Source organism: Pelodiscus sinensis, chromosome 13, assembly GCF_049634645.1.
Source record: "Pelodiscus sinensis isolate JC-2024 chromosome 13, ASM4963464v1, whole genome shotgun sequence".
Lineage (NCBI taxonomy): Eukaryota > Metazoa > Chordata > Testudines > Trionychidae > Pelodiscus > Pelodiscus sinensis.
The window spans coordinates 22,118,695-22,144,210 of record NC_134723.1 but is presented as its reverse complement, the minus strand read 5'-3'; the positions used below and the strand labels follow the sequence as shown (position 1 = coordinate 22,144,210).

Genomic DNA, 25,516 nt, shown 5'->3' with positions numbered 1-25,516 from the left:
CAAATCCCTCAGCCTCGCCTCCTAGGTCATGTGCGCCAGCCTTCTGATCATTTTGGTTGCCCTCCGCTGGACCCTCTCCAGTGCATCCAGACCCTTTCTGTAGTGGGGAGAGGAGGGGGCCAGAACTGGACACAGTACTCCAGACGTGGCCTCACCAGTGCTGGATAAAGGGGAATAATCACTTCTCTGGATCTGCTGGCAATGCTCCTCCGAATGCACCCTAATGCGCCATGAATTTAAGTATTAAGTATTAATACAGAGGAGGAAACTGAGGCACGGAGCATCAAAGTGACTCACCCCCCTGAATCCCTGCTGCCTCCCACCTTCGCACTCCGCTGCCCCTCTCCCTCGCTCTCTCTGCATGGGCAGCGCAGCCGCGGAGCGCAAGCCCCCTTCGCTCTGCTCTTCCACCCCGCGGGCCGGACCAGCCCGGGGCTTTGTGAATGAGAGCAGCCCCCCTCCCCTCTTGCTAGTTGTCTGCTGCCTCTGATTGGCCGGGCAGCGTGCTGCACGTGGCGCCGGGCGGCAGGCACCTTGCGGGAGTGCAACAGGCTGGTCCCTCCAGCCGGCTGCTGCGGGAGAGCGGGGCGAGGAGGGCAGAGGGGGATCCGCTTGCAAAGGAGCAGGGCCAGCGGAGAGCCGCCCCTCCTGGCCAGGCGGCTGGTTGCTGAAGGAGTTGCTGGCTGGCTGCGAGACCTCTCTCCGTAGCAAGCAGGTGGGTAAAGACGCGAAGTTCTCAGGCAAGGGGAGACCGCTATTTGGCCGGCTGCAGGGGCCGCTCTGTGAACTTAGCTTCTCCTGGAGACAGTCGGCATTTTTATCGTACACTCGTAAAGATGTCCAGAGTGTGTGCGATCGCCGAGGGATTTGTGCCTGGCTCGCTGTTGCACTAGTTACACCGGCTTGTTGGCCTGCATTTTACTTGTAACGCTCTGTGTGCGCGAGAGGGAGTGTGACCGGACTGCAAAATATCCAGCGTTTTGTGTGCCACAGAGTGTCTGTCTCACTAGATGGCAATTCACTCCCAGGGAAGTATTTTTTATTCTCTCTGAAGAGACTTGATGAGTGGAAAGCGTTTTATATCACTGGTCGCTCAGATCCGGTTACAGTGTGAAGCTGGAATAATACTTCATTGCAGATCCCTCAATAAATTCCTAAATGGAAATAGGCATCCAGGAAAGATTGCTTTGATTGCTCGCTGATTTCTCTTTCTATTTTTTAAGTTAAATTGACACTTCTATGACAACACTTAAAGAAATTGCCTTTTAAAGCTGACATAGTAATTCTTGGAAATTTCTGTTCAAAACTAAGCACATGTGAGTGGAGGGCAGAATGAGAAATAAATTAGAGGCAGGGTAATTTGGTTTCCATCTTAATTGGATTTTGCCTGTAATCTGTGCCTCATTTGTACTTTTAATATCTGATTTTTTTAAAATAGCTTATTTGCTTTTATCCTGGGCTAACAAAGCTGTGGAAGAACAGCTTCAGTAAAACTGATAATGTTCAGCAGGAGATTTAACTGGCACGATGATTGTGATAGTGAAGATGTTTGTTAAATAGAAAAGATGTTTTTAAACAGCTAGACCTATGTTCAAAAGACATGGTGATGCTTCATTAGAGAAAATGTAGTTCAGCTGAAGTCCACTTCTGTTTTCGTCCAGATAATATATAAATCTATAGAAGTGTGAGCTAATATACAAAAAGCTGCCTGCCAAGCAAGCTCCCTTCAGATACAAAACCAGAATGTTTTAGATATGACAGAAGCACAATCTAGGTTTAGTTTAAACACACAAATAGATATTTCCATCCCAGATCCGGTCTGTAGTACATTTGAGCCAATCTCCTGTCTTCGTCAGTGACCAGAATAAAATGTTTCAAAGGAGGCTGAAAGAAACTCTAATGGCCTGTTAGGGGGGATTTTCCAGCCCATCTAAGTGACTTAAGCATCCAAGTGCTATTGGCTCTCAATGGGGCTCGTGGCATAATCACCTAGACCTTTTAAAACATCCATTCTTCTGGAAAAGTCATGTCAAACATGTAGCCTGTAGGCTGCATACGGCCCAATCAATTTTTTTTTGCAGCCTGCGACTACATCTTTATAAATTATCTGTGTGTGGCACGCCTGGATACATTGTTTACTGGGGTGGCCAACCCGTGGCTCTCTTTGATTAAAGAAATGCGGCTCCTGTGCCACATGCCCAGACTGCTCATGGCCGGCCACTCTGTGCACATGCTCCAGCGCCTGGAAGGAGAATTGAGTGGCAGCGGTGGCTCTGGGACCCAGGCATTAGGTTAGAGCGGGGGGGAACTGGGGGTGCCTGGCTGTGGGAGAAGGGAGGGGGATTGGGTTGGAGGGGCCTGGGAGTGCCTGGATCTGGGGGAGCAAAGGGGGATTGGGCTAGAACGGGAGTGTGGGGGGTGTCTGCCTCTGGGGGAGAGGAAGGAGATTGGGTTAGAATGGGAGTAGGGGGGTGCCTGGCTCTGGGGGAGGGGAGGGCATTGGGTTAGAGCGGGGGGAGGGGGGGCTGAAGAACCTTAAACTCAAAGTCTTCATGGATGCAAATAACAACAATTTTACACATCAAATTATTGTATTACCTTCAAACGAGACCTGAAAAAATATTATAAAATATACCTAAAACATAATCTATAATAATAAATAATTATGACTTTCTGATAGCTTTCACGGCCACCAAAGAAAATGTACTTCTATCAGTTTTAATTTGCACAGCCCACAGTAGGCTTCAGGTTTGACATGCCTGTTCTAGAATAACCCTCCCTTGGGAGAAGTTTCCTCCTAACCTCCATTACTTTCAGGAGGGCTGCAAACACATGACCTGCAGACCAGATTTGGCCCACATAGTGTCTGTAGAGGTCATGTGGGCCACAGACACTCTCCAGAAATTCAACTTTTATGTAAAAAAAAAAAGCAATAACTTTTTATCTTATGGTTGCAAATAAAACCTTCCAAAAGTGAAACCAGTGTAAACTGACAGCAGTGACACTTGAGTCTGCAGAGAGCCTGATAAGTAAAGCTCTGAAACATCTATCAAGCCCAGAAATGATACTTCAGTATCAGCATTAACCATTCCATTGCAGATCATTCTAGAAGAGGCGGGAGAGAGGAGGACTAAAAGAAATGCAAAGGAAGGAGTAATAGAGACTTTCAAAGATGAGAAGAGGGAGAGAGAGAGAAAGAAAGATTGAAGGATGGGGAAGGAAGGAGAGATAGTGGTGTCCTGAAAGGGGAGACAAAAAACAGGACTATGTAGCACTTTAAAGACTAACAAGATGGTTTATTAGATGATGAGCTTTCGAGGGCCAGACCCATTTCCTCAGATCAAATAGTGGAAGAAAATTGTCACAACCATATATACCAAAGGATACAATTAAAAAAATGAACACATATGAAAAGGACAAATCAAATTTCAGAACAGGATGGGGAGGGGAGGTAAATGTCTGTGAGCTAATGATATTAGAGGTGATAATTGGGGAAGCTATCTTTGTAATGGGTCTTTATTCAAACTTAGGTGTAAAGTGTCAAATTTAAGCATGAATGACAGTTCAGAGGATTCTCTTTCAAGTGTAGTCTTAAAAGGCCTTTGAAGCAGGATGATCACCTCTAATATCATTAGCTCACAGACATTTACCTCCCACCCCCCACCCCCCTTCTGTTCTGAAATTTGATTTGTCCTTTTCATATGTGTTCATTGTGGTATATATGGGTGTGACAATTTTCTTCCACTATTTGATCTGACGAAGTGGGTCTGGCCCACGAAATCTCACCACCTAATAAACCATCTTGTTAGTCTTTAAAGTGCTACATAGTCCTGATTTTTGTTTCAGCTACACCAGACTAACACGGCTACATTTCTATCACTGAAAGGGGAGCAGAGTGTTGCAGAATATAACAAGGAACTGACTACATTGACGTTACTGCTGGACTCATATCCTTTCCACACGCTCTTTTTACAATCTGTACTAAATGTAAATCTGAACACTCATCCATATAGATACCCAGTCCTTTTAGAATCCTGCTAAGTTCTTGGCCTCAAGGATATCTTGTTACACAAGTTTCGTGGGCTAATTATGTCTTTTGTAGAAAAAGGTTCTGCTTTTCTCAGCTTGACATCTACTGCCTTTCAGTTTCATTGAATGGGCTCTTACACCATGCAAAAGCACACCACCACCACATTCAAAGGCTAACCACACCCCCAGTATTATTTCAGTGTTCAGAAAATAGTCATATTTGGTGGACTTTTTTTTTGCCATATTACAACAGCTAAAAGCTCTTGGCCATTTCCTATAGCCTGTCATTCTCTCGTGAACAATTTAGTGGGCAGGAAAGTGCGTTCAATGAACTGTTTTCAGGATTCATGCTTCCCTCAGTCTCTTGGATACTTCCTTGCAAGACCTGCTTTTGTAGTCATTGCTTTTTAGAGACCATCCTTAACACTGTCCCAAGAGATTTTCTAGAAACTCAGACAGACACTAAGGAAAGGGGGGGGGGATAGATTCCTCCACATTCCCTCTTAATCCCTAGGTGTTTCAGACATGCAGACAAAGCCACACCCTCATTTCAGTCAGCATTGTCCAATTTTGTCAGAACCAAACAGAGCTCCACTACATGCACATCTTCAGTGACAGAGGGGCGAAGCAGTTGTGCATCAGCCACAAGCAAAACCCTCCCCATCAGACACAACACTATCCCAACCCCTGATTCTGAAAGTTATACAAAGGGAAAGCTCTGGCTGAAACTAAGCACAGTTCCCACCACCTAGGTCCAAGATAGCCTGTATTTTGGTTCACCCAACGGAGCTGCTGCCTATAAAAGATGAAGTCCTGGGATAATGTACATGATTCACCGAAGCAATGTCTTAATGCTGCACCATGACACTCAAAGAGACTCATTTTAACTAGCCTGAAAGTAGTAGGCTTTCAGGAGCTAGGACATGACCATGAAAAATTAATACTATTCCCTTGTATTGCCTTGTAGCCTTCCTTTCTTCCCATTTTGACTTCCTGTCTCCAGCCTTTTCTCTCACATGCTAGAGCGGTGGAGGGCGATAATTTTTGACAGTAGGCCACTCCAAGATTTTGGAAAGTGATCAAGGGCTGCATTCTTCCATGATATTAATGGAGGAACTGCGGGGTCTGGGACAGAGGTTAGGTGTAGAAGGGAGCCTAGGGTAAGAGAGGGAATTTGAGTGATGAGTCACTTGTGACCTGGGGCAATGGACTGTGGTGCAGAAGGTTGGATTGTGACCTAGGGCAGGGAATTGGGGTAGAGGAGGAGGTGCAGGGGTTTGGGTTGTGAGTTAGGGCAGGCGAGGACTGTGATCTGAGGCAGGGGATTAGGGTGCCAGATCTGGGAGGGGGTATGGGTGCAGAGGGGGACAGAGGATTTGGGTATGTGGAGTAAGGGGGCAGGAGTGGGGGGCAGAAGGTTGATGAAGGGCGGGGCTAGGATGCTAGAGGCAGGGTCTGGGCAGGAGACTTACCCACCAGCAGCTTGTTCCTGAATCAGCCTCCCTCCCTGCCCTGCCCCTGCATAGGCTTTAGCCATGTGCTCTGTGAATAACTAGGAGCCCCTTGTCCTTCATGGCTGCCTGTTATTGAAACAGGCAGCTCCAAATAGACAGTTTCTGGCCAGAAGCTAGACAATGAAATTGTGCTGTGGGTGGGAGTAGCTCCTAAAGCTTTCCCTCTTCCCCTCTGGGCTCAGTTTTTAAAGTAAAACCACCCCGCAACTGTGTTTCTAAGCTGTGCGCAGATGGGGTGAGGCAAGCAGAGAGCCTGCTTGGGGCTCCCCGCAGCATCCATGGGCTGGATCTGGTGGCTTGGTGCACGGACAGTATTTTATCCAGGCCTGTGCTAGAGATTCTTCCTCTTCTCATTAGTCATGCACCCTCTTGCTCTTCCTCCATATCCCTTCTAACTTACTCCTTACATCAGTCCTTTCATTCATCCATAAGCCTCACAACCACCTGCCCTCTGCTGTTATCCTGTGTCTTGTCTACTAGAAGGCATGTGTATTTTCAGAGCAGGGAATACCTGCTACTAGAATCCCAGTGCTGCATGGAGTTTGGTAGGTTTCACAGTCTGGGTGATTCCCTTGAAAAACAAGCCCCAGGTGTGGGTAATTCCCTATTAGTGGTTCCTCCTCTCAGCTAGCCTGGGGATGAGCTCTGGCCAGGTATTGAACCCTTCACTGGAGCTGTTTCTCCCAGCATTCTCTTGCCCTGTGGATGCTGGACATCTCTCACTCTAGGAACCAGTCTCCTCTTCAGGACTCCAGCAAGGCTACCATAAAATAGCCCCATGAGGGGGACATGTAAAAAAGTCTTTCCAGGACAAGCCATTCTAGGCAATCCACTGTCCCTTGCCTGGTTGGTGCCACATCCCCAGTGGTTGGCAGGAGAACCCATGCTCATCCTTTCTTCCAAGTTACAGGTCAGGGACCGTGTGGTCAGCAACCAAGGCCTGCACTCCTATTTCTTGCTGCAATTCTCCTAAGCCTTCACCTACCTTCCTGGCTACCACCCTCTCTGTGAGTTTGCTAACTCCCTCCATTCAGAAAGTGACTATCTCCCAGCAGCCCCTTTTGACAGCTGACTGGCTTTATAGAAGACATGCCTGTTCCTGTCCAGCTGAGCCTGCTTCCAATTAGCTCCCTGGCTCATTCTTTAGATGAAGCCTGTGGAATTAATTGGCTTCCTTGCAACTTTAACCCCTTCCAGGCTGTGTGGGGTCTCCACTCCATCACAGTAGACATAGGATCAGCCCCTGTAGAGCTCCTGGCATCATTTGGGTCCATAGTTGTAGCACTCTAAGTAAATAAATGGTGCAATCACAGTGATTTCTATTACTGATAGCAAAAGCTTATTGGATAGTTGACACATTAGTCGATTAGTCACCTCCCTCCCTTGCTGCAAGGGGGGAAGAGGAGCAGGTACTGCGGGGAGTGGGATTAAAAGCCAGTTCCCCCCAGCTCCAGCTCCTTGGAACGGAAAAGGGGTGCAGTGGCGGTGCTTCCCCTTTGAAATGTACAAGAGCCCCAGCAGGGGATCTTGTGCATTTCAAAGACTGAAACGCTATGGAGCTTCTGCTTTGAAATGTACAAGAGTCCTAGTGGGGGCTATTGTACACGTCAAAGATTGAAACGCCATGTGGATCCCAGAGTCAGCGGGAGACTCAGAGTCAGCTTGGTTTCCATGCGGGCACTTCCACTTTGAAATGTACAAGAGCCTCCATTGGTGTCCCTTGCCTCTGTTTGTCAGGGGCTGGAGAAGGATGGCAGGAGACAAATCACTTGATCATTGTCTTTTGTCCACCCCCTCTGGGGCACCTGGTGTTGGCCACTGTCGGCAGACAGGCTACTGGGCTAGATGGATCTTTGGTCTGACCCCGTATGGCCATTCTTATGTTCTAACCACCCATGGAGTCTGGAGTCAATGGGGGACTCCCCAATGTCCTCAGGCGCCATGTGGCATTCCAACCTTGAAATGTACAAAAGCCCCCATTGGGGCTCTCGTACATTTCAAAGCAGAAGCTCCGCATGGAGCCTGGGGTCAGTAGTGGACTCCCTGCTGGCCCCAGGCTCCATGCAGCATTTCTATCTTTGAAATGCACAAAAGCCCCCGCTGGGGCTCTTGTACATTTCACAGGCAGAACGCGCACCAGTCCTTATCGACTAATCGAATAGTTGATGGAAATCCCATTAACTATTCAATTAGTTAATTAATTGACATTTAACATCCTTAGTGTATACAGTGAGCAAGAAATATCCTCTGGGAACAAACAGCTGTATCCCCCAGAACTGGCTGACAGCTGTAGAAATACAAGATGGTGGATTTGGTCAGTTTGGTGAAAGGGTCAGAAACACAGGGCAAGAAATTCCCCTCCTTCAACCCCACTATGGGCAACATTTATTGGAAACAACCAAAGGAACGCAAAGCTTTAGAATTCTTGCTTTCCACAAGCTTTTATTGATTGCATTTGAGATTTACAGTCGCTCTGTGTTCGCACATTTCTCCTTAACATTTATCACAGAGGTCAGTTGGTGGTGAAATATGCCAGATAGGCAGGCCTGCCTCAGACTGAGTGCTTATTTATCCTCCAAGCAGATACAGTGCAGTGTAAACTTCCCGCATGAACTGCTCTTACACGGTGCCTGAAGATGGAGCTGAAGTGACCACCTCAAAGGGAGAATTACCTATATGCAACCCACATACCTAGTGTGGTTCACTGTCCCATGTAGTGGCACTTTGACCACTTATAGCAAGCAATAAGAACAAGGGCGCTCTACAGCGTAAGCTGGGAGCCAACTGGCTTTATAACTCAAGCTGTAGAGGTCTCAGGTTCAAATCCACCTGGTGGCAGTTACAAGCTCTCAGGTGTGTGGTTACATACTTCCCTTAGCTGAGCAAGCACATTCTGAGCTCCAGAGAACCAGATGAGTCCCTGTTTGTAGCTACCACTGGCCAGATTTGAACCTGAAACCTTTGTATAGCAGCCTCTACAGCTTAAGCTAAAAGCCAGCTGCCTCTCAATTTAGGCTGCAGAGCTCCCTTGTTCTTATCACTGTAGAGCTGTAAGTGCCACTGCATGGGACAGTGAACCACACTAAGATTATGTCTATACTGCTTCCTTTTTGTGCAAAAACCCCCTCTTGCACAAGAGCCATTCTTCCTCATTTTTTCAAAAGCCTCTTGCGCAAAAATGGCCCCAATTAATTATGCAAATGAAGTGTGGCAATATGCTAATCCACACTTCATTTGCATAGGCTTTTGCTCAAGAAGGAAGCAGTATAGATGTAGCCTAAATATGCAGGTTACATATAGACACTAACCATTTCATTTCACTAACCCACCACCCATTGTACCAGCATGTCTAATACGGTATACAGTACTGTGCCTGGGGAAGTGGACCATCAGTGAGTGTACAAATTATTCACTCTACTGCCTCTTACTAGACTGTCTGGAAAATATAGGGTTATAAGAAGTGTGTGAGTAGAGGTGAGTTCCATGTCATAAGTTACTTTTTTCTTAACTATTTGCTGCCTCCCCTGAACTCTGTGTACTATTCAAAACCTACTGAGAATATTTTCCCACTTACAAACATTTGAGCCACTTCAAACAGCTGCCACTTAAAAAAAAAAAAATCCACACTCAGTGTGCCGATGAAGTGTTCCTTCTTTGCAGGTTACCCTGGCACAGTACTGGCAATAGATGGGTGATGTGTGAAGTACACAATCTTGTTCTTTGTACCATTAGAAAGCCAGAAACCTCTTTTGCCCAGTGATTTACAGCTTAGTGTTTGAAGCATGTGAAGTACACAGTCCTTCAATGTGTGCTATTCAAATGTGCTGAAAGCTATTTTGGGGAAATTTCAAAGTTTTCCAGAAGAATTGGTTATAATTTCCTTTCCTCTTAGGTCTCTTGATTTGCACTTACAATAGTGAAAGAGATCAAGTTTCACAGGCAGAGGGATATTCAAAATAACATTGATGCAACTTTTACTTTTAAGAAGTCAGTAACACTTTACAATTACTTGCTTTCTAATGTGTAGATATATAGCACATGAATAATTCATGGTAGTGAGACATTGTTAAGTAACTCCTGCCAACAACGGTCTTTATGCCCTGGCTCCACCCCTGTTAGTCAGCAGCATACAAAAAATTGTATAGCTTTCTGCTAATTGCAATCAATTGCCAGGAATATCGGGTAATATCGGGTTATACCTCTTAGAGGGGAGCTCAAAGATTTTAAGAGTTAAGATTTTGAGTATAGAGGAATGTTAAAGCCCTTCTACATTTATATAATTGTTTATTTGTATGTGATATCGGTTGGTCTTTAGCTGAAAAAATAATTTACCATAAAAAATGAAAGAGTGGAAGCAGAATGCACAGCTATTGTGTGGAAGAGAAAATTGCAAAATAGCTTATAACATTCTGATATAATTCACAGGCTTTGAATACTCTCTCCGGACAATTATCATGGTTAGCTGAAGAGAACAGCTATTTATGCACTTAAAGACAGTACTTGAAATGGCTGTGAATTTCATTTCAACAGAGAAGAGTAGGGTGGCTGGAAATAAAGAAATGAGGATGAACACAAAAGTGCCTCAGAAGAGAAGGGTGGAAGAACCATAAGTGCAGTTCAGAACAAGAAGAGAAGCTGAAGCAGGAGTAGGACAGTGCCAAATACGATCCAAGATTAGCATTACCCCCAGAATTTGTTACTGGTTTGCTTTATGTCGTTGGGGATTCCCCCCCCCCACCCTCCCCCACTGTCTTAGTGGCAAATACAATTTTTACCACGCAAAAGAGAATCTGCAGTCCCTCACAGTTCCCTTCCGCTCTGCATGTGAGAGTTAAACAAGACACTGCTGCATTTCTGACTGCACTGGAGAATTTATTGTGCTCTGTAGCCTCTCCCTAACTTTATATTTTCAAGGATGGCTTTTGCTAATGTTGACTGCATCCTCTCAGCCTCAGCATCTCCAAAGTCAAACAATCACTAACCATATTTCCTGGAGCTGCAACTTACACGGTGTCTGTTCTTAGCTTAACTCATTGGAAACCACAATGACTCGCCCCCTGCAGTCGCTTCCCTATTTTCCCCAGGTCACAGGAGTTCTGGAGGAGTTTGACCATAGCTCTTCCTTGGCCAAGTTCATGTCAATCTACCAAGCAGCCAACAGGACAGCCTTCAACTGGACAGACAGCAGGATTGTTGAGTGGGAGAAGTTTGCTGAGTTGGCCAAGTATGAACCAGAATCTCAGAAACCCACAGTGAAAGCTCTTCTAATTGTGGCATACTCAGTTATTATCATCATGTCCCTCTTTGGCAACATGCTGGTCTGCCACGTGGTGATCAAGAACAAGAGGATGCACTCGGCCACCAGCCTCTTCATCATCAATCTGGCAGTGTCTGATATTATGATCACCCTGCTCAACACTCCTTTCACTCTGGTAAGTGCCACATGCTGTGCCACTGTGCCTCCCAAAAATGGAGCTAGGCATGGGCATGGCCATCTAGCCCAGTGCTCCATTTGGTACCTGCACTCTGTGAATGCATCTGGGGCTGAGATTTGGACTGAGCACAGTCATGGCTGATAGACAGCAGCTCTGCCAAGTAAATAAACAGGTCTCTCTTGCCTCACACCTGCTTGGTCTTTCCAAATCCAAAATGAATGCCAATAACATCAACTTCTATTGCCATTGAACCACTAGAATGCGCTAGGGCTTCCATGAGACAGAAAGTACTTCCACTGGAGTTATTTTGGATGTAGACACAAGTGAGGTGCTATGATTTACAGGCTCAACCCTTTAGAAGGCTCTAAGGTAGGCGTGACGCTCCTAGAAGTTGCTCTTTGGCAAAATGACTGGAATTCCAATCTTAACCTTTAAAAACTATTACCTGGGGCTGTGTCTAAACTGCACCTATCTGTCGACAGAGAGATGTAGATTAGGCACGTCGAAATTGCTAATGAGCAGGGATTTAAATATCCCATGCTTCATTAGCATAAACATGGCCACCACTTTTTTTCAAACTTTTTCGAAAAAAATAGCAGTCTAGACACGGATCTGTTGAAAATAAACCCTTTTTCTACAGATCCCGTATTCCTCAAAAATGAGGTTTACAGGATCTGTCAAAAAAGGGGGGGGGGGGGGTAGCTCTGTGGTTTGAGCATTGGCCTGCTAAACCCAGGGTTATGATTTCAATCCTTGCAGAGGCCATGTAGGGATTTGGGGCAGAAATTTGTCAGGGATGATACTTGGTCCTACTGTGAAGGCAGAGGACTGGACTCAATGACCTTTCAAGGTCCCTTCCAGTCCTGGGAAATAGGCAATCTCCTTTTAAAAAAAATCTGCATCTAGACTGTCTTCTTTTTTTTCAAAAAAGCTTCGTTTCGAAAAAAAGCAGCAGCCATGTTTATGCTAATGTTGCATGGGATATTTAAATCCCTGCTTCATTAGCAATTTCGATGTGCCTAATCTACATCTCTCTGTCGACAGAGAGGTGTAGTCTAGACGTACCCAAGGAGTTTCAGTTTCTGAAGTTGACCATAGGTTTTCTTGGGCTTCAAATGAAACCTGCCCCAAGTGATGGAAGGCACCGAAAAGTCATGTATGTTCTTGAACTCTCCACAAGCAGTCTCAAGCAGGGTTTGCTGAAAGGTACTCGTTGGGTGTGCACCAAGAATTTCAGGCCCTCCTCCCCCTTGGCAGAGCCATGCAACTACAACCCCAGCTGCTTGTGGGGGTGGGGCTGTGCAGTGTGTGGCTGCCCTGCCCAAGGAACAGCTGAGCAGCCACCACGCAGCCCATGTGGTGGCTGCAGGACCTGGAGCCTGGGCCTCGGTACTAAAAATAGCATGGGACCCTGCATTGACCCTGTCCCTGACCCCATTTGCCATGCAAGCCCATCCCCAGCGTGGGAGCAGCTGAGGCTGCGGCTGCATGGTAGCTACTGGGGCTGGGACCACAATCACCGTGGCCTTGGTCTGACTCCCAGCACACACAACGTGCATGTGCCAGGACTTGCGCCGGGGCCGTGGTGCTATTTGTAGTACTGCAGTCCTGGCTCCAGCAGCTGCCACACTGGGGGTGGGGCTGCATGGCAAACGGGGTCGAGGACAGGGTCAAGGCCCCATTGGAGGGTGGGGGACAGCTGCTCTAGCTGGTGCTGGAGCCAAGAACATGTTGGGAGGTGGATGCTTCCTCTGTCGCTAGGGATTGGGGGCGGGGCTAGTGGGTGGCTACTGCCTCGTGGGATTTTTTTTTTTTTTTTTGCCTGACTTGGGGTGGTTTATTGACCTGGCCTCTGGCCAGAAAGACCTAAGCAGCAGAGAGGCAGGGGGAATGCAGTGATTATGTAGTCTCTGGAGGAGGCTGCAGGCCAGGCAGGGTGTTCCAACCCACTGGTCCATATCAGTGCCATCAATATTCCAGTGTATATTGGGCCTGGACTCTCAGACATCTTCCCCAGGCAGCACCCCCACAGCTCTGGCCAGGGGCTGTCCTCTCCCTCCCCGCCATGTGGAAAACCAAAGAACTATTCCACACTGCAGCACAACCCCTCCCCCCACAAATACCCAGGACATTTGGTTCCAGGCAGCCAGTCAGGCTGGAGCATAAGTCACCAGGAGTGGCCAAGAAGCACCTTTGCCACAGCCCATTGCATTAGACTGGACAGGGATTCTCCCAGGGCTCTGGCCGCAGCCTCCCGGAAGAGACACAGGCCCAGTGCTGATGAGATGCTTGTTCCCAGGGTCTATCCCAAAGCCTGTCCAAGCCCCCTGGGGCCCAGCTGCAGGGTGGGAAGTGGCAGTAATGGAATCTAAGGGAGGTGGAGCTGCTGCTGGGCTCTTCTTGCTACTCGCATGAGAGCCTGCTCAGTGTTTGCTGGGGGCGGCTGAAGGCAGGGGGGAGTGGTGGGAGGGGAGGAGGAGATGGGAGCTAGCTGTGTAACAGGGCAGAAGATGAGGCAGGAGCTAATGCATCTGCACAGTAAGTGAGGCTTTCTTCCATAACAATTTAAATACATATTTTGTTAGTAACTGGTGGGTGCCATGGCAGTGCACATCCGAACAAGCTCATGTGACCTCATTATTGGTACACAAGACAAAACTCACTCGGTTCACAGATGGAAAATCTTAGTGGGACCACTGGTCCCAAGAATGCCTCTGTTTGTTTGACTCTGCTGCATGAACCACTTTGCCCTGCTGATGGTTTTAATGGTTTGTTACATTCCCTGCAGGTTCGGTTTGTGAACAGCACGTGGGTCTTTGGAAAGGCCATGTGTCATATCAGCCGCTTTGTGCAGTACTGCTCTCTTCACGTCTCCACGCTCACCCTGACAGCCATAGCCCTGGACCGACATCAGGTACCGAATCCCCAGATGAGGGCAAAATTCTTTGGGCACAGATGCTAAGCAAAGGGGAGTCCAGAACTTCAGTAAGGTGGGAGTGTCACAAGACAGCACTGAGAGGGCAAGTGAGAGCTAAGAGTAGAGATTATACAGCATCTGCCTGTGTTACTCTCACCTATAGCCATTGGCATCAGCTTGTCACTTTTATGTAGAGAGAAAATAGGAACATGCCAATAATGTCCCTTCCCTGTAGAAAACTTTCATTGATCTCAGACAATTAGGGATCTGCCAATCCTGGAAATTCTTCACAAGTAATATCAAAAAGTGAAGAGCTCAGTATACTTGGTGTGAAAATTCAAATTACCAAAGACAGGTGTGCTCTGTTGCCTCAATTATAATGTGAAGCATTTCTTAATCTGATTTATTTAGAATAAACATCCTTTTGAGGTGGAGTTAATCTTATTGACTTGTCACTGCTCAGTCATGGTTTAAGGTATGACTGATTCTCAAGACTAACCAGAGAAAATTGACTTGGCGGTGTCTTTTGCTACCAGTGGTAGATTGGTATGTTCCCATGTACTCTAGATTGCTCTGATTAGTTAGGCATCTCTCTGAGTATTCAGTATGGAGCTGACAGAATTGCTGGGCCCTTGGGCAAGATGGGTGAGGGAGCAACTACATTCTCCCAAAAGAGGCGGGTGAGAAGGGGCAGCCTGTCCACAACACCACCTACAGTGTGCTGCACTGGACTCTCTCCCCGCCCCCACGCCAGCCCTGAGAACCCACCCAGAGTGCGCTGCACCGTGCTCTGGCGATCATTTAAGGGCCGCTGCTGCTCCTGTGGTAATAGCAGTTGGGAGCCCCAAACCCTTCTGAATTGCTAAGCCCCAGGGCAACTGCCCCCTTTTCCCCTCATGCACTCCCATTGACGGGCCTGGTATTCAGTGATGTTCTTAAAATCACTGAAACATGTTAAGAAAAATAGCAGCAACCACGAAGGGACTTTGCTTTCCTGGTGAGGTTGACAGTCACTGTGAAGTCTCTCTTGCAGGTCATTCTGAACCCACTAAAGCAAAGGATGTCACTAACAAGAGGAGCACTTAGCATTTCTGTTATCTGGCTGATGGCAGCCTGCTTCTCCCTGCCCCACGCCATCTATCAGAAGCTTTTCCAGTACAACTACCGGTAAGTCGCTTCTTTGACCCCATGGATCTTTACACTGTTGTTCAGAAGAATCGCTTCTCCCACTACTCTGTTCAGGTGGGAAGCGGCAGCTGATACGAAGCAGGATAGACACTGTCCAGTTGACAATGCACAGGGAGTTTCACATCCACAGAACGGCCAAGATTCTCAAAGGTTTTAAGGCACCTCACTATCATTGTTTTTAATGGCTGTCAGGGCCTTGAGGATGTGGGCCACTGCGATTACCCAAAATGGAGTTTCGCCAAGACAGCTGGCCCATTGTAAAACTTAGGGCCTTTGGAACTTTAGTGAACACCGCTGTTCAGGGCCTTAGTTTTCTGGAATAGCTGAAACACTTACAGCTATTGTGTGGTTTCTGTCAGTCCCAGATTCACTGCCAAAGGGCCATTTTAGCTACAGTGCAGCTGGTTTCCCCGTTTACTTTTTTGTTCCTAAGCAGACCCCCCAACAAGCTGTATTCTTGTGAGGATGACACATGCACATGTAACCACCAGCAGGTGGATTTTAACCTGGGACCTCTGAAGCAGAGTATAGAAGCTGCTACCCTCTGAGCTAAAAGCCAGCTGCCTCCCAGCCCATGCTGTAGAGGTCTCTTGGTCTTATGTGTTGCTGTGGTCTAGGTGCCACTGCATGGTAACCACACTAGGTGTGTGGGTTACACTCATCCAGAGGTGTTGGGACTAGGGGTGTGGGAGGTGCGGCAGCACCCCCAGGCTTGAAGAGGGTTATATCCAGGGTTTACAGTTTGGATCAGTGGCTCTCAGCACTCCCCATTGTACAGATTGTTCTAGCAGCTCTGTGCACACATGCCTGGTACTTACGTAGATAATGTTAGACATGTCTAAGCCAGGCTTAGAGTGATGTAGGGCCCCTGCATTAAAGAATAAAGTCTTCTCCTGCTGATCGCCGGGAGAGCAAACCTCAGCAGGCAGAGCCCCAGGGGCTGACTCACTCAATGAGCGAGACTTCAGTGTCTGTGGTTTCACTTGTTAGATAAATAGGCACCTCCGACAAGCACTTCACCCTGACATGCAATATCAAGTGGCGATGCTTTTTAGAGGTCTGGTGATGCTGCAGGAAAACAAAACCTTGCTTGTGAATGCCACTTTGTCTGGGTGATTTCACTGTGAAGAAGAGGAGATGAGTGCTGTTTGCTGGGCAAATGTGAAAGAGATCAAGTGACACTTCACACCCAGAAGAAGAGGAAGAATCCAAGCTGGAATCTGGCATAACAAAATCCATAAATGTTTCCCTCCTCACTCCTTCGGGGGGAGATTCCAAAGACATTTTGCATCTTATTTCAAGATAAGATATCTAGTCTACCATGTGGAAGCCCAGACCTAGCAGTTGTCTCTTCCTAGTTAAGCCCTAAACTACTTCTCCTGTTATGTGAGATTACTACTCCATGGGCACTGGGGCAAGATTAAGAAGCAAAGATCAGTCCAGCAAAAGGCATGTAAATCCAACTCAGAGTGACACCTGGAATTTAGGCAACACAGAGGGACAGAAGCTATTGAGGACTTAGTGCAAAATTGTGGCTTTAGGATCCCAACATCAAAGCATTGTATCACGGACAAAATGCAGGACAATGTAGCACTTTAAAGACTAACAAGATGGTTTATTAGATGATGAGCTTTGGTGGGCCAGACCCACTTCCTCAGATCAAATAGTGGAAGAAAATAGTCACAACCATATATTTTCTTCCACTATTTGATCTGAGGAAGTGGGTCTGGCCCACCAAAGCTCATCATCTAATAAACCATCTTGTTAGTCTTTAAAGTGCTACATTGTCCTGCATTTTGCTTCAGCTACCCCAGAATAACACGGCTACATTTCTATCACTATCATGGAACAGGATGTGGTGATGGACCTAAGGACTGTTGTGCTCGGGGGCAAAGTCAAGATCATAGGTGATACCTTTGACCCAGGGATTTTCAAACTCTGTGTTGTGGTTTATAAGGGCAAGTGGCTAGCTGGGCAGAAGGTGCTTTGTTACCTACGCCTCCGCAGGTATAGCTCCTGTTGGCTGTGGATTGCTGTTCCCAACCAATGGGAGCTGCAATCACCCGTACTGCAGAGGCACAAGTAAACAAAGCATCTTGTGACCAGCTAGCCACTTGCCCTTATAAGCCATGACCCAGAGTTTGAAGCAATGGAACTATCTAGCCTGGGAAAACCCCAGTCAGATCCACTCAAGAGAGACAACACTAGCAGGGGAATCCAAGTGCAGTTGCCCTAAACAGTGACAGTTTTTTCTGACCTTAAATTTGCTGACTCTCTTGAATTCTGCTTTTTCTAAGTCCTAAAAATCCAAAATCCTTGTAGTCACCCATCTGGTATGATACTCCCCTATGGACTGCAGTCATCCCACATTCACAGCAGTCAGTTCTTGAGGGTCTTTTATTAATGGCATAATAATCAGTGCAGGGGGTTGACAACAGGATATTAAAGATATTAATCAAGCTGTGGAGAATACAGTCATCTGACAGTGATTAAGAAGTCTTCAATGACTGCAGATGGAGGTAGGAAGAGATGGGCAGAGAGAGACAAAGCAGGAGGGGAGAGAGACAGAAAAAATGGGTCTAAAACACCCGAGGAATAAATGAGTACATCATCATCTCCCTTAATAGTTCATCAACTCCAGTTCCATGTACTTATTGGTCTATGGAAACTCAGCCCTTCCTGGTTGAGGAGGGGGGCACTGAGAAATTGTTTGACTTATATTAATAGAAAGTTGCTTATCAGATAGGGTTAGATTAACAGGTAACACCTGTGAGCTTGGAGAGGAGTGGGGAGTTATTAGGGTGGAACCCACTGTGTGGGTTATTACATATTCCTAGCTTCTGTTTTTCCGTTTTTGGGGGAGGGGAGTAGTCTGAAAAATGAATGGGAGGATTTTGTAGTGATTCATACTATGGTCTGATGGGGCATTGTCCTTGTGACTCTTGTAAGATATCCTGCGTGGAACTCTCTTTTCTTTGCAGTTACTTGCTTTAAGCCAGCCTTCGATACCTTGTTTATAAAATACGGGCCCACCGAGTTTCTCTTTGCCTTATTGCAGGGATTGTGAAGACCCACCTCATGCCATGACAAACAAAATTGTCCATTTCTCAGCAATGGCTTCCAAGAGAAGATTTTGGTTTCATTAATAGTTCTTGTTTAGAATAATGCAACATTCAGAAAAAGCAGCCCTCACAAAGCACGTCTTTCACTTAGCTCCACAGAGTAGACCAGAGGTATCCTGAAATAGCTATCCCTGCATCTTAACAGCATGCCCATTATTTTGAAATATTACGGGATCTCTATTCTGACGTCCCTGTAAACCTTGTTCTACGAGGAGTAAGGGCCATTTTGGAATAGCGGGTTATTTTGAAATTTTGTGCTGTGTAGATAGCGCCAAATTACGAAATAAGCTACACAATTTGCTACACACCCTTAATGGGCATGTGGACCTCAATACAAAAGAGAGCACATGCTAGGATGACAGAAAGGCCCCATCGGAGACAAGAACTCGATTTAGTCTAAAACTTTTCTAAAATGCTGCTCAACTTGGTCAGGATGAGAATCTAATAGAATCAGACATCCAACATCTTCCACTTCATGTGAACATTAGCATGAGCATGCTGGATCTTCCTTCCCTTTGTATTACAATGAAACACACTAATGGCTAAAGCCCTTCAAATCTGCGGGTATTTGCTTTATATCCATGCGTATCCGCATTCATAGATATGGATGCAGATACCTGCAGCTCATTTTTGTGGATATGGATGTGGATGCAGGTACAAAGTTTGCAGCTAGAACCTTGCAAATTTGTGGATATCTGCTTTATATCTGCAGATATCCACAGAAGTGGATATCCATAGCTCATTGTGGGTATGGATGTGGATGCAGATACAAGTGTTGTATCTAGAATCTTGCAAAATTGCAGATAGTCACATTATATCAACGGGTATCTGCATCCGCAGATGCAGATATCTATGGATCATTTTTGCAGGTGCAGATGCGAATACAAATTTTGTATCCATGCAAGCCTCTATTAATAGCCATCTGCTGGGATGGTCTGCCTCCACTAGTAGCCAGTGCTGGATGCTTCAGAGGAAAGTTTAAACATCCCAGAGCGCTATACTATATGGTGACTAAGGATGTTAAATTTAGATTAATCAACTAATCGAATAGTCAATGCAATTTGCATCAACTATTTGATTAGTCAATAAGGGCTCCTCCATCTTTGAAATGCAGCAGGAGTCCTACCGGCTCTTGCTACATTTCAAAGGCGGAAGCGCCACAGGGAGCATAGGGCTGGCTCCGTGCTCCTTGCCGGCTCTTGTACATTTCAAAAGCAAAGCATGAGGAGGGTGCACAGGGCCAGTGGAGGATTCAAGCAGTTCCCCTCTGGCCCCACGCTCCCTGCTTTTGAAGAGTACAAGAGTCCCAGGGCTCTTGTATATTTCAAAAGCAGGGAGCTCAGGGCCAGTGGGGGACTGCTGGAGTCCCCCACTCATCCCCTGCTCCCGCGGTGCCCTGCTTTTGCTACATTTCAAAGGCAAAAGCAAAGCCAGTTCCCTGCTGTGCCCCTGCCCACCACCCCATGGAGACAGTGCTTTGGGGAACCAGCTTTTAAGTTGGCTCCCCCCAGCACCGGCTCCTGTTCTGAGGCACCAAGGAGTATGGGGAGCGACTAGTCGAGTCACTAGTCGATTATCCAATTAAACATATGCTTAATGGATAGTCTACTAGTTGCTTACATCCCTAGTGGTGACATCAGCTAGTAACAGTTTACACCATTAGCATGTTTATCTTAGCTAGTGTAACAGCAGATAATATTCATACTAATTTAGGGTATGTCTACACATAATGTAATGTAATGTAATCATCCGCACTTGCAAATGAAGCCCGGAATTTGAATTTCCTGGGCTTCATTTGCATGAAGCCGGCTGGCGCCATTTTTAAATGCCGGCTAGTTCGGACTCCGTGCTGCGCGACTACACATGGCACGGACTAGCTAGTTCGGATTAGGCTTCCTAATCCGAACTAGCTGTACACCTCGTTCCATGAGGCGTACAGCTAGTTCAGATTAGAAGCCTAATCTGAACTAGCTAGTTCGTGCCATGTGTAGTCGCGCGGCACGGAGTCCGAACTAGCCGGCATTTAAAAATGGTGCCGGCTGGCTTCATTTGCAAGTGCAGATGACTACATTACCCCCGCTAGTTCGAACTAGCGGGGTAGTGTAGACATACCCTTACATATGTGGACTTGTATCTAAATTAAGCAGCATGTGCCAAATTAATTCTAGGTGTTGTCCCAATAGCCTCTATGCATCAGTTACTTCTTTTATAATATGGTAGTAATGATGTGTCCCCAGCTTCGCTAAGCACCTTGAAAGTGATTAGAAAAGAGGCACACAGACACGTAAGATATGAATAGACAGAAGTACAATACCAGGATAATTATATTCATTTAATACAGAGTGGTGATGAGCATTTGATTAACATCAGCAATCTGTTTGGAAATTGTTGGCTGGAAAGCCTTAGAGAAGTAGCATTTTGTTACTTTTTTGCAGCTCTTCCTAAACGTACCATCATCAAAATTGCACAGCACTCCCCTCACACATACACACCTGCACACACACACACACACACTGTTGCCACACTTCTGCATACTGCATATCCAGTTTCAAAATCTGTGCTGCATGGTTAGCCACCCCACTTCCCCATCTCTTAATTATCATCTGGCATTTTATAGCACTTGTCTGTCAAGCATCTTTCACTTACAAAATCCAAGGGGCTCAAACAAGACTCAAGTGGCACAAACACCCAAACAACTGAGAGGGATATGGGGAAGGGAGACGTATCACAAACACAAAGCTGGGGTAATAAGGAATGCGCACAGCCATCTTGCCGTCAGTGTTACAGTATCTAGTTACAGGGAGCCACATCCGTAATTTGTGTTTTTCTAGTAGGGGAAGGAGGGTTGGAAGTGGGGCAACATGAAAGACGGAGGTGGGGAGGTACTTCTTCACCTTTGAAGGAAATTAGTGACTATGAACGAGGTTCTGCCTCCTTCCATCTGGTAGTGCTTCACTAGTGGGGTAGTCACATTGATTACAATCAGGCTGTTTGTATACTGAGGTATGGTTCAGTGTATGCAATGATAGCAGATTGAACCCTATGTGGCGATGTTACACATACTCTGTGATGTCCACAAGTGCAGTGTTCAGGCCTTATATATTGTGGTCTGAAAGTCCAACAGTGGTTTGAGAATTGTAGAGATTTGCTTGGAGGTTTTTGTGGCCACATACTGTATAAATACTTCTTTGTTTTGAAAGGGAAGCTACTGTCCGAAGTCTGTGTCTTCCTGATTTTCCTGAGCCTGCAGAGCTGGTGTGGAAATACTTAGACCTTTCCACCTTCCTCCTCCTCTACCTCTTGCCTCTTCTAATCATCACCATCACATACACGCGCCTCGCCAAGAAGCTGTGGCTGCGCAATGCCATTGGGGACATCACTACGCAGCAGTACATCACCCACCACAAGAACAAGAAGAAGAGCATCAAGATGCTGATGTTGGTTGTGGTGGTCTTTGCTGTCTGCTGGTTTCCACTCAACTGTTATGTGGTGCTCATCTCCAGCCTTGGCATTAAGACCAAGAACTCCCTCTATTTCGCTCTGCACTGGTTTGCCATGAGCAGCACTTGTTACAATCCCTTCATCTACTGCTGGCTGAACGAGAGCTTCCGCTCAGAGCTCAAGTCCTTACTCAGTGTGTGCCAGAAGGTGCCACAAACACAGGACAACGTGTTGCCAGCTGTGATCATGGCCTATCGAGAGGCATGGATCGAGCAAGCCAGGTACAAGCAGAGGCCTTTCTCACAGAGCATTCGTTCTACCACAAATGTACAGACAGTCAACACGGATTTGTGAGGTGGAGAATCAAGGTGAGTTCAAGAGGTCTGGTGGCAAAGAGCTTTATTTCTGATGCATCATTCAAGTCAACCACTTGGGTAGTGGAGCTAAGTATGCCAGGAAGCAAAAGATCATGGATATCGATGATCTAGGAGCATAACATAAAAAGGGATATGTGATGGGGTTTGCCAGGCCTTCACTGCCACCTCCTTTAGGTATCACTGGCCTGACACCCCATATCTAGATAAGTCATTCATGCTCAGGTACTAATAAGTCTTAATTTTCCAGCAGCTTATAGGGCTGGGCAATAGCCAATGAGGAGCTGTTAGGAGGGTGTATGGGTGAAATGGGTACAAGAGAGGAGTTCCTTAGACTAAATATGCCCAGTTTTTTTTCAGTTTTTCCTCTTCCATCATTTTTGTTGCTGTCCTCTAGACTCTCTTCCATTTGTTCTTATCTTTCCTAGAATGGTACACTCAGAACTGGACACAGTACTCCAAATGAGACCTCATCAAGGCTGAGTAGAGCAAGACAATTACCTCCTGTACAACACTGCTGATAACATAGTGTGATATCAGCCTTCTTTGCAACTAGGTCACATTGACTCATTGGGTTAATGGATTCTTCCTAAAGGGGAGAGGGGAATGAGGCCCCACCTCCTCCTCTTCCTCCAAGGCCATGCCCCACGTGCAAGCCAGAAGCCAGAGCCAGAACAGAGAGCCCAGGCTCCTCCATCTGCTGGGGCAAGGTGGCCCGAGAGCCGCTCCTAGCCCATATCTGCAGCTCCCCTCAGATGCACATGTGGCTTTTACCCCACTCGGGCTTCTGACCTTGCCTGAGGGTGGGGTATTGGGGGCTGAAGAGCCACATTCATGCCATAGTTAGAGCCATGTAGGCAACTGTGGGGAGCTGTTGACCCTTCATCTGTCCCAGCCCAGGGGGCAAGGACATAGGCCAGGTGGGTGGAGAGGCCTGGCTTAGCTCCAGCTTCATTGAGGGGGTGGGGTGTCAAGGCCTCAAGAATAAGAGGAGTGGCAGGGGACTCGCCTGTGACAAAAAGTGGGAGATCGTGGCCCCTCCCCCCACTCCGACACCCCTCCCTCAAGCTTATCCATCAGCCAATTGATGGTAATACTAAACAACTTTGGTGCCAGCGCACAGCCTTGCAAAACGCCTGTGGAAATTGGAATCTATGCATGACCTCGCTATGTCACTGTCCTGACAAAAGAACATTATATGCTGGGGTTTTTTGTGTCTGATGATCCCTATGCACCTTGAAAGCTACCAGAAATATGCATATTACAGGGATAAGTTCACCCACAACTGAGGTCCAGCCACCTCTGTGAAGGAACATGGCAGTTGCTTAACATCTAAGAACACCACAGCCAACAAGTTATACCGGAAAGTAAGGAAGGATCTATTTGAAATGAAGAGAAAATTAGGTGACTTGAGCTAGAACTTCACCAGGATACCAATGCAACAGTGAATTGAAGACAGGAGTAGATATCAAGGATCCCTAAGCAGCTCTGGCACTAACTTGCTGTGTGGCTTTGGGCATTACCTCCAATAAGGTTCCACCGGTGTACCCGAAGAGGACAGTTTACCCCAGCAATGAGTATTTACTTCAAAAGTTTGTTGATGATGCCAAATGGAATCCAAGCCATGTAGGAAATTGGGCAGATGCTGGGATTTTCACTCCAACTCTTGTGGAAAGTGCACAGGTCATTTAATAACTGCAAATAGCTAAATGGAATCCTGCAGCCAGTTCTCAGAGTCAACGCTTTAAGAAAGAGGTTGAAATGATAGAAAGAAGAAAGTGCAGAGAAGATCCACACAAATAATTTGACGTTAGGAAAAAATGCTCTTCTGCATGATTCGTGGCATTAAATCACTTTGGCTAACAAAAAAAGGAACAAGCAATGAGCTGATGAATGTATTAGCACCTGCAGGGGAAGAAACAGATATTAAAGGTTCTTTAATCTAGTGGGGGAAGGCATAATAAGGCCAATAGCTAGAAGTTAAAGCTAGCTCCACTCAAATATTAATAGAAAGGGTGATTAATCATTGGAACAAACTGCAAGGGAAGTGCAGATTCTCCATCTCTTGAAATCTTTGCATCAAGGCTGGCTGCCTTTAAGGGGGCTATGCCTCTGTCAAACTCCAGTTATTGGTCTCAATAATGGATGAAATTCTATGGTCTGTGTCATACAGGCAGTCAGACTAGAGACTCTCATGGTCCCTTCTGGCCTTCACATCTCTCAATCCAGCTCGCTCTTCCAGCACATTGGGCTTTGCATATGTAGCAAGAGTAAAAGCAGACAGAACGGATTTTGGCAGCACTAGCACATATAATGTAGAACACACACAGTGAGCAGGTCCATGCACCATGGGTCATAGTTGCATGGCAACTACTCAGATTAGCTCTACACTTTAACATTAGGTCCTATTTTATTTGTCATTGTTTGGGAATTTTTTTTTTATAACAACATTAATTGAAGGAATGAATTTACAATGGCACTAAGAGAGAGGCCAGGAATATTTTCTCAGGACTGGAGCATTTATTAACTCAGGCCCGCCGACAACTGGGGGGGACAACTGCGCCAGGGCTCAGCAATTCAAAAGGGGCCTGGGGCTCCTGGACACCACTGCCGCTACTCTAAATCACGCTGGAGCCCCAGGCAGCATGAGGGCAATCTGCAATGGAGTAAGTGTGGCATGCTCCAGGCAGCATTGAGGCTGCCTAGGGAAAGCTAGTCTCAGCACCATCCTTTTGGTCCAAGGCCCTGCCCCGCTCCCCTGGCCACTGAGGCACCTGGCGAGTCTTTCAGCCCCACGGTATTAACGTAACAGTTACATTGCTCTGTAGCAGTGGTTCTCAAAGTGAGGTCCATGGACCACTAATGGTCCACAGGCGTGGGGTTTGCCCTCCTCCCCCACAACAAGGAGCCTGCGCTGGCAACCCAGCCCTGCAGCCACCTACGAGGTGCTAGCTTCCCACTGTGGGGGAAGGATGGGCATGAGCTTTGCAGGCCAACTCCAGCTTGTGGGGGGAAGAAGTGGCTCCACACGCTGCAGTTCCTCCTCCCCCCGGCTGGGGGAATGGCAGCACAGGAAACAGTTCATCATCTGGAGGCTTGCCCCCCTGCTCCGATTGACTGGAATCACCACCAGTGGAAGCCGCAAGGGGCCGTGCCTGGGAGCAGTGGGAGACATGGAACCAGGTAAGCACTCTCCATACCCCTCCCTTCAGACCCCATACCTTCATCCCCTCCCCCCAGATCTCCCTTCAACCTGCTCCTGCTCCCAGCCTCGCACCCAGACTTCACATCCTCACCCCCTTCTCCACCTATTTGTCATCATGGGTGGCTGGCTGGTGGTCCGCAGACGGATCTGCATTGAACGGAGTGGGCTGCCAGCCAAAAAGTTTGAGAACCAGTGCTCTAGCATTACTAAGTATTGCAGAACAGTCTCAGTTAAGCAATTGAGTCTACAGGAGCACAGCAACAGAGAGGATTTTTTTTCCTTAGAAAGATT

At 46.8% G+C, this 25,516-nt stretch overlaps 1 protein-coding gene across 2 annotated transcripts in view; it reads left to right on the top strand.

Moving 5' to 3' along the window:
* The first annotated feature begins 482 nt into the window (after positions 1-482).
* LOC102463958 (G-protein coupled receptor 83-like) overlaps positions 483-25,516 on the top strand; it is a 37,486-nt gene continuing 12,452 nt past the window's right edge. Inside the window, exons 1-6 of one of the 2 annotated variants that reach the window (XR_001369251.3) lie at positions 483-715; positions 9,969-10,975; positions 13,767-13,892; positions 14,929-15,062; positions 21,406-22,014; positions 22,449-25,203. Coding sequence is in view for 1 of the 2 variants with exons in the window: in XM_006138155.4 (XP_006138217.1) it covers positions 10,589-10,975; positions 13,767-13,892; positions 14,929-15,062; positions 21,406-22,000 (1,242 nt within the window). In the remaining variant the exon portion in view is untranslated. The remainder of the gene's footprint in view (positions 716-9,968; positions 10,976-13,766; positions 13,893-14,928; positions 15,063-21,405; positions 22,015-22,448; positions 25,204-25,516) is intronic. The other variant, XM_006138155.4, reaches the window with a different exon arrangement.